Here is an 8,556-nt window from a genome sequence, read left to right on the forward strand (position 1 = left end):
CATTAATAAACAAGGCTGTAGTGAACCTTTGTGTATTTAAAGAGTCATTTATTGACTAGTCTGATCATAACCTTTAAACATGAGGGGTAAAAGAAGATCTTGTTTCAAATGGTTGTAAGCCTAAAATGCACATCAGTGTCAGTAAAAATTTGATAAAGGTGAGTCACACATGAAAGTAACACAGGACTGAAATGTGAAGTTTCAACTGCAGCCTTTATTGAAAATACAATCACTTTTTTTTTTTAAACAGTAACATTTATTTTCAACATTTAGATGAAGAAAATACAACAACATATTTGAAATAGATCAGCAGCTTTAACCTCACTGCAGTGAATTCATGGACAAAATAAAAATCACAATGCTCTGTGGCAGCAAAGTAGCAAAAACCCTGTAACTTTAAACCTGACAAGCAGCAAAAATATTGACTGTATGTTGTAGTTCATAATTGGCTGCTACTTCTCTCCTCTGCTGTCATTATAGATCTACTGATCAATGTAGATGTTGGGAAATACAGTATAGCACAATATATCTACATTTCACACACAATGCAAAATTGATGCAGCGATTATTATTAGTCAACAAAAGATTTACAGCTTTTAGAACAGTCACAGCAACGTTGTTGAGGAGGCGACGTTATTACTGCAGCTTCTCACTTCTTCTCTCTGGTGCATTCTGAAATAGAGAGTGATAACAAATAAATCATCAATTAATCCGTCTAGAAAACAAGTTAATATGTCTGTGTAGTTACTGGATTGTTATTATTTTCTCTAAATTAAATTTTTGTTCTCCTGCACAGGAGAGGTTTTTTCTTTTTTTCTTTTTTTTTTTTTTTTTTTACAAAATAGCATGTGATTGTAAATTAACCTTTGTATTCAGATTACCTGCAATTCTAGGTCATTGTCTTTGTTATCAACCTGTGAAAGAAGAAATGCAAGTAATTAATGAATTGATATTCATGACAAAGCAAACTGACTGATATCAGCTGTCGTAACCTATTTTAAATGAAAAATTGTAAAAAGTTTCCTTTACCCTTCCAATAAGAGCACCTTGCCCTGATCTCCAGCCACCAAACGGGTAGGAAGGGAAACGAGTTGGTTTTTTCGCCTGAAATATGTCTATGTCTATCTGTAAAAGAAGAAATGCAAGTATGAAGTGATATCAGTGTGTGATCAAGACAAAGCAAACTGACTGATATCAGCTGTCGTAATTTATTTTAAATGAAGAATTGGAAAAAGTTCCCTTTACCCCTCCAATAGGACCACCTTGCCCTGGTTTCCAGAACGGGTAGGAAGGGAAACTTTGTCGAGTGGGCTTTCCAGCCTGCAATAGTTGGCGTATGAGTTCAATCTGTAAAAAAAGAAAATAAATGCAAGTAATTCATGAATTGATATCAGTGTGTGATCAAGACAAAGCAAACTGAAGGAGAGTCGCTTATTTTCTCCTTTGAACTCAATCAGTGGCCTATGTTACATTTCCAACACACAATAAGGGTCATATTTTGGACCTGGTATGTTGCTGTTGCTTATCTTCCCTATCTATTCATTTAGCCAAATTGTATTTTTATATGCCATTGTATTTTATGTCAATTTTGGCTATTGTTATTGTTGTCTGAAAGGTGACATTGGGTGTTGTGAAAGGTGACAACAAATAATTAATATGCATATAGTAATAATATTGTATTCTTCACTGAGCTTAAGTCTCTAGTCACTTTTGTTACTGGTTAGTTTTTGCTTCAAAATTAGACATTAAAAGTCACATCTCATTAGCTTAAAGAATATAACACATTGTTAATACAATAAAAGTTCTGTAAAAAAAAAATTACCTCTTTTGGGTTAGTTGGTGGAGTGGGAGGCTGCAAAACAAACAATAAATTATTGATATTAGTGGGTGATACAAATGAAACTTGCTGAGAGGTATCAGCCTTTTCAACAATGATCATCTTCAGCATTTTTTTTTTTTTTTTTTTTTTTTACATTTACTTGTTTTACTAGGGAGAAAATAATAATAATCATAAGTTGAAGTCAAGTAAATTTGTTCTTACCACTTTAAAACCATAACATGCGCCTGGATTCCAACTACAGTAGGATGACACATTGAGATATTTCCTGGGAATTCTGCGTCGATTCAGCTGTGAGAAAATCTGAATTAATTTGTGTTATATTATGGATTTATTTTGTTCTAATGTCTACTGGTATTCAAAATCACTTGTTAATATGTTAATATGATCATTTCCATTTTCTGCTACATCCCACAGGAGATATTGGAGATATTGGAGCCATTTAGTCTTTGTATCAAATATGTTGCAACATTTGAGAAGCTCCTGCATGGACCTTCTCACCTGCTCAAGAGGCGGTTGTTGTTGTTCATCATGACTTCTGGTTTCCTCATTGGTTCTCTCAACCTGGACAAAATAAATCAAGACAAATATACATTTAATTTCACATTATCTCTCACATAAACCACTTTATTCTAAACTGCTCTGATGTCAACTTCTATTCAAACTCATATGCACAAATACACATTTCAATGTGTTTCTGTTTTCTGCAGCTTGATACTTGTAGAGAGAAATATTGTAAAGAAAACAATGAATCCGTGAAGCTCCTGCATGGATCTTCTTACCAGATCAAGAGGTGGTGGTTGTTGATCGTCTGTCGCCAGAGCGGCTGCATCAGTAGAAGTGAAGACGTTGAAGAGCAGGAAAACCTGCAGACACAACAGGACCAGCAGCAAACCTTTCATCATGGCTGATGAACTGGAGACTTTGATGCAGCTGTGAAACACACACAGCTTTATATACTCACTGACAGACTACCGTTTTCATGCGAACAAAGAGGAAGGAATTATGAGGGTGTATGATGACGTAAAACAAGAGGTTCTTCCCCATGATTCAAGACATGTTTAACTGAAATCTTAGTCGCAATACCTGTTTTGACATCTCCTCTAAACAACCTGCACGCCAACATGTAATCAAAGTGTATTATTCCCCATGGTGATATAGTCCACACCCTATGACTATATTACTTCCTGCTCTCATACCAGGAACAATAATGTGCATGTTAAAGTGCAGGTTAAGAAGGTGAACTGAAGTACAATATATCGTAGTTATTTTTTTGTCATAAAAGAGCTCCTATTATAAAAGACAGACTTATGCACAGCTATCTCCCAGCAAAGAAGGGAGACAGCTGGCTTAAGAGACCCAAAGGTACTTATAAAAACTAACTGTAACCACTGTTCTAATATTATACAACAAAAATAATTTAATGATTTGAAAACTAAGAAAAAGTATAAAAATCTGCAATTCATCAACTGCAACTCCACTTATGTAGTATACCGCCTCACCTGCCCATGCGGATGCTTCTACATTGGACGCACAAAAAGACAAGTAAAAGATAGAGTGGCAGAGCATAAGTATGCTACAGTATAAGAATCAACAACAACGATTATCCTATGGCTCGCCACTTCCAGGAAGCTCATAATAATAATGACAACCTACTAAAAGTAGAAGGCATAGAACATGTTGAACAGTCAATGAGGGGAGGAGATCGTCTAAACAAACTATTACAAAGGGAAACCTTTTGGATTTTTAAGTTTGACGCCTGTGTGTATCCAGGTCTAAATGAGGAGATCGATTTCAGACCTTTTCTGTAAATATCCCATTTTGTTTAATTGATTTCAGACTTCGGTCTGTAAACGTATGGTTGAGTTTAAGATTTATATGGTTCTGCTCTTTCATTTATTTTTTTCACTCATTTTTTTCATTCATACATTCATTCGTTGATTTGTTTGTTTCTTTTTCATCCATTTATTAATGTCTTTTCTTTCTCTTTTTCATTCAAAAATGTATACATAAGTTTTACATACTCCTCAATGTGATTTTCGATTGATGTTGAAATGTACTCACAGGAGTTTTTGGAAATGTCATGTGATGTAATAGGCTACTTGGTGTCTGAACGCAGGTGATTCACAAAAGCAATCAGTGCACCTGACTCTGATTATTACCTCCAAACGCCCTGACGAAGACCGCAAGGTCGAAACCGGTCGGCGTCTAACATTTTAATAAGAAGATATGCCCTAATTTAAAATAAAGGCTTTTTAAAGGAAATTCCTTGGCTCGTCGGAGTGCCTGAAGTAAGCTTTTTTGCTTTTGCTCTTCTAATATCGTAGTAATTGCCTGAAAAGAAGAATAGGCTATTGCTACTGTAGATGTACAGATATTTCTCCTCAGAAAAACCTCAAAATCAGGTTATTGGGAAAAAAAAACTAAACTCATTTATAATCCTGCAGCTTCATTTATATTTTAACCTCATTTAACTATCTCACAATACATTTTGTTACATAAAATCTTAATATAATAACCAGTAAGTAGCTGTGTAAAACTTTGTCGCACTAAAGTTTAGTGTTAAAAGTGGCAAATAGTACAACAATTAGTGGTATTATTACATTATTATTACAGGCTGGCTAAACAGAAATAGATAAAGTGTATATCTTCTCAAAAATGTATTGATCAATCTCTTCCAAACATATTAATGTGAAAATTAAACCAAAATTAATCTTTGCAAACTGTGTATTCACGCTTAAACTAAATTGGGGGTATTGAGCAGTAGGATTGAGGGCTTTGTTTCAATTTGTCAACCTCTGTCAGTTTAACAGAAACACATATTTGTGCATAAGAATGTTCAGTATTAATCTTTTAAATGTCACTCAGTTACTAATATTGACCACGGCTGACACAGATCAATGGCATACTGTCCACAAGCATGAATGGGTAACTGGGATGCTTTAATCATTGCATCAATCAATCAAGGTGGTTATGGATGTGTACTGTATAAAAAGGAATAAAAAGAGGAATGTGTCTGAAAACACAATTATCCCTACTTTATGGACAACTGTGTATTTTTTTTTAACAGGGTCACAATTAAATATAATTGCACCAATGATTGCTAATGTGCATCTATTATCCAAATGATCTTGTTCGGTTTCTTACAAAGTTGTAACTGTCAGGCAACATGAGGGGTAATGGTCGTAAGCCTAAAATACACATTATCCTTTTCTCCCATGGACGTCAGTAAAAATTAGATTGAGGTGAGTCACACATGCAATCAACACAGGACTGATATGAAATGTGAAGTTTCCACTGCAGCCTTTATTGAAAATACAAACCACTTTTCTTTTTCTTTTTTTAACATTACCACTTATTTTCAACATTTAGATGAGGAAAAATGGAACAAAATATTTGAAATACATCAGCAGCTTTAACCTCACTGCAGGAAATTCATCGAAAAAACAGAAATCACAATGCTCTGTGACAGCAGAGTAGCAAAAACCCTGTAATTTTAATATGAGAAGCAGCAAAAATATTGACTTTATGTTGTAGCTCATGATTGGCTGCTACTTCTCTCCTCCACTGTCATTATAGGTCTACTGATCAATGTAGATTTTGAGAAATATAGCACATTAGCACAATATGTAAATACATTTCACACACAATGCAAAATGAATGCAGTGATTATTATTATCATTATTATTATTATTACAGTATTGTCAAGAAAAGGTAATAGTTTTTACAACAGACAGAGCAATGCTGCTGAAGAGACGATGTTGCTGCAGCTTCTCTCTCCTCTCAAGCATTCTGATCACAGACACAGAAATAAAGAGAGACAACAAATAAATCATCAACTGAAGTATCAAAAAACCGAGTGAATCCATCTCTGTAGCTATTGGATAATTATCATTTACTGTTAGTTCATTTTTTGTTCTCCTACACAAGCATGTGATTGTAAATTAGCTCATGTGATTACCTGCAATTCCAGGTCTCTGTCGTTAAAATTAATCTGTGAAGGAAGAAATGCAAGTAATTAATGAATGTATATCAGTGTGTGATCAAGACAAAGCAAACTGACTGATATTAGCTGGGTTTTTTTAAAGAAGGAAAGTCGTAGCTTATTTTAAATGAAAAATTCTCAAAGGTTTCCTTTACCCCTCCAATGATCCCACCTCCACCTGGTCTCCAGCCACTGCGTTACGAAGGTTCATCAGCCGAAGAGGACAAGTGTCTTCTATGCATTCAGATAAATGGAATCAAGAAAGGAGAAACGTTGTTACTGGAGACATTGTTGTTGTGATGGATTCTGCTGCTCCACGTGGATCTTGGCCTCTTGGCAGAGTTTTGGAAACTTTCCCCAACAAGAAAGGTTTGGTACGCTCTGTGCGTCTCCAGACGAAGACAAACATCTTGGAAAGACCTGTCACAAAGCTATGTCTATTACAAGAAGCTGCAAGTTGTTAGTGTTGACTTTATGGTGACCTCTGAGTGAACCCAGGTCATTAGTACAAATATTGGGTATTGCTGGTACAAAATATTGGGTATTGGTACTACAAATATTGGGTATTGTTTGATACAAGTTCTATGTATTTTTGGTGTAATGGCTCTTTAATTTAATTTTGAAGGTAATTGTAATGTCAGCCGCCATTTACAATTAGGGGCCGCCGTGTTAGAGCCATTTTTGGGTTATGTGTGTTTTGTTTATTTTTTGTTTATTGCCTGCAGTCCACAGTAGGTGGCGCTCTGTACTGCAAGTCTGAATAAATGTCGATGATTGCAAAGCAGGTTGGCTGGTCTCCAGCCACCAAACGGGTAGGAAGGAAATCTTTGTGGAGTTGGTTTACCACCCTAGATTTTTTTTAAAAAGTCACTATTACTATTTAATTTTTGCTTCTAAATTAGACATTAAAAAAAAAAAATCTTGTTAGCTTAAAGTCTATAATACAATGTTACGATTAAAGCAGGGATAACTGTAACCCCTAATTAGCAGAAGACAGTACACACCTGTGGTGGTGATGGTAGTCTAGGGCGAGGCTGCAAAACAAATAATAATTCATTGATATTAGTGGGTGATCAACACAAAGCAAACTAACTGACAAGTTTCAGCCTTTTCAACGATGATCATCTTTAGCAACTGTTTTTCAGCATTCACTTATTTTACTAAGAATTGGGGGGGGAATAATAATCATAAGTTAAAGTCAAGCTAAATTTGTTCTTACCTCTCTACATGCGCCTGGTCTCCAACTACAGTAGGATGACACATTGAGATATTTCTTGGGAATTCTGCGTTGATTCAGCTGTGAGAAAATCAGAATTAATTTGTGTTAAATTATGGATTTATTTTGTTCTAATGTCTACTGGTTTTCGAAATGACTTGTGTTTCTCAATGCAGTTACAAAGAAACACGGGTGAACCTTAAATACACTTGTGTTCATTTGATGATTTCCATTTTCTGCTGCATCCCACAGATGTTGTGCCATTTAGTCTTTGTATCAAAGATGTTGCAACATTTGAGAAGCTCCTGTGTAACGGATGTGCACTCACTCCACCCATAAAGGACGTGCTAACCAACCCGCCAAGTGGTTGTCAACCTCTTGGCGAAGAGGTTAGCATCGTCGCCTCCGGTGCGGGAGGTCGTGGGATCGAACCCCACCTAGGACAGGCCGTGAGAAACACAACGCAGAGGGCCAGATATGACATCGGCTACAGTGGTGCCGTGACCCGGATGCCCTGGGTGGAGTGAGTTCAGCGGGGGTGAGTGTAACGGATGTGCACTCACTCCACCCATAAAAGACGTGCTAACCAACTCGCCAAGTGGTTGTCAACCTCTTGGCGAAGAGGTTAGCATCGTCGCCTCCGGTGCGGGAGGTCGTGGGATCGAACCTCACCTAGGGCAGGCCGTGAGAAACACAACGCAGAGGGCCAGATATGACATCGGCTACACCTGCATCGACCTTCTTACCTGCCTAAGAAGCAGTTGACCTCTGGTTTCCTCATTGGCTCTCTTAACCTGGACAAAATGAACCAAGACAAATATACATTTAATTTTACATTATTTCTCGCAGAAACCACTTTTTCTCTAATGTCAACTTCTATTCAAACTCATATGCACAAATACACATTTCAATGTATTGAAATTTGTATTCTGCAGCTTGATACTTGGAAAAATTGTGCTTTTTTATAATATAAAGACCTTACATTAGTTTATTTAGTAACTAAAGTAACCTTTAGTTATTGGTTACTTATCTCTCTGACCTTTATATAATACAAACAGAAAACATTGAATCCGTGAAGCTCCTGCATGGATCTTCTTACCAGATCAAGAGGTGGTGGTTGTTGATCATCTGTCACCAGAGCGGCTGCATCAGTAGAAGTGAAGACGGTGAAGAGCAGGAAAACCTGCAGGCACAACAGGACCAGCAGCAAACCTTTCATCATGGCTGATGAACTGGAGAGTTTGATGCAGCTGTGAAACACACTCAGCTTTATATACTCACTGTGACTGTTTTCATGTAATCAAAGAGGAAGGAGGGTGTATAATGATGTAATACAAGGGTTTTTTTTCTCCATGATTTCTATGATGTTTAACTCAGATTTTTGTCACAATTCCTGTTATGACATAGTTTTTGCCTATATGAAAAGAAAAATATTGCTAGATGTACAGATATTTCCCCTCAGAAAAAAACCTCAAAATCAGTATATTGAAAAATACTCATTTGTAATCCCGCAGCTTC

General features: G+C 36.4%; 1 protein-coding gene across 2 annotated transcripts; it reads right to left on the minus strand.

Annotated features, from left to right (window-relative positions):
* Positions 1 to 194: 194 nt before the first annotated feature.
* LOC311000378 (uncharacterized protein) lies at positions 195 to 8,291 on the minus strand. 2 transcript variants are annotated; one of them, XM_083991065.1, is made up of 15 exons: positions 8,138 to 8,291; positions 7,785 to 7,832; positions 7,042 to 7,119; positions 6,827 to 6,856; positions 6,613 to 6,670; positions 5,978 to 6,000; positions 5,799 to 5,831; positions 2,620 to 2,703; positions 2,339 to 2,401; positions 2,042 to 2,128; positions 1,823 to 1,852; positions 1,263 to 1,347; positions 1,030 to 1,046; positions 882 to 914; positions 195 to 672 (listed from the first exon to the last, which is right to left on the minus strand). In XM_083991065.1, the coding sequence occupies exons 1-15, from the start codon at positions 8,258 to 8,260 to the stop codon at positions 637 to 639; spliced, it is 828 nt and encodes a 275-aa protein (XP_083847191.1). In that variant the 5' UTR covers positions 8,261 to 8,291; the 3' UTR covers positions 195 to 636. The 2 variants fall into 2 exon arrangements, with proteins under 2 accessions (XP_083847191.1, XP_083847190.1); XM_083991064.1 differs by having other exon boundaries at positions 1,030 to 1,125; positions 1,246 to 1,347.
* Between the last annotated feature and the right edge of the window lie 265 nt (positions 8,292 to 8,556).

Source organism: Trachurus trachurus (assembly GCF_905171665.1).
Source record: "Trachurus trachurus genome assembly, chromosome: 17".
Classification (NCBI taxonomy): domain Eukaryota; kingdom Metazoa; phylum Chordata; class Actinopteri; order Carangiformes; family Carangidae; genus Trachurus; species Trachurus trachurus.

Coding starts and splice junctions, on each gene's coding strand:
- LOC311000378 (XM_083991064.1), bottom strand. CDS start 8,260: ATGATGAAAGGTTTGCTGCTGGTCCTGTTGTGCCTGCAGGTTTTCCTG. Junction 2,129..2,338: donor AACAACCGCCTCTTGAGCAG/GTGAGAAGGTCC, acceptor ATTTTCTCACAG/CTGAATCGACGCAGAATTCC. Junction 915..1,029: donor AAGGTGCTCTTATTGGAAGG/GTAAAGGAAACT, acceptor CTTCTTTCACAG/GTTGATAACAAAGACAATGA.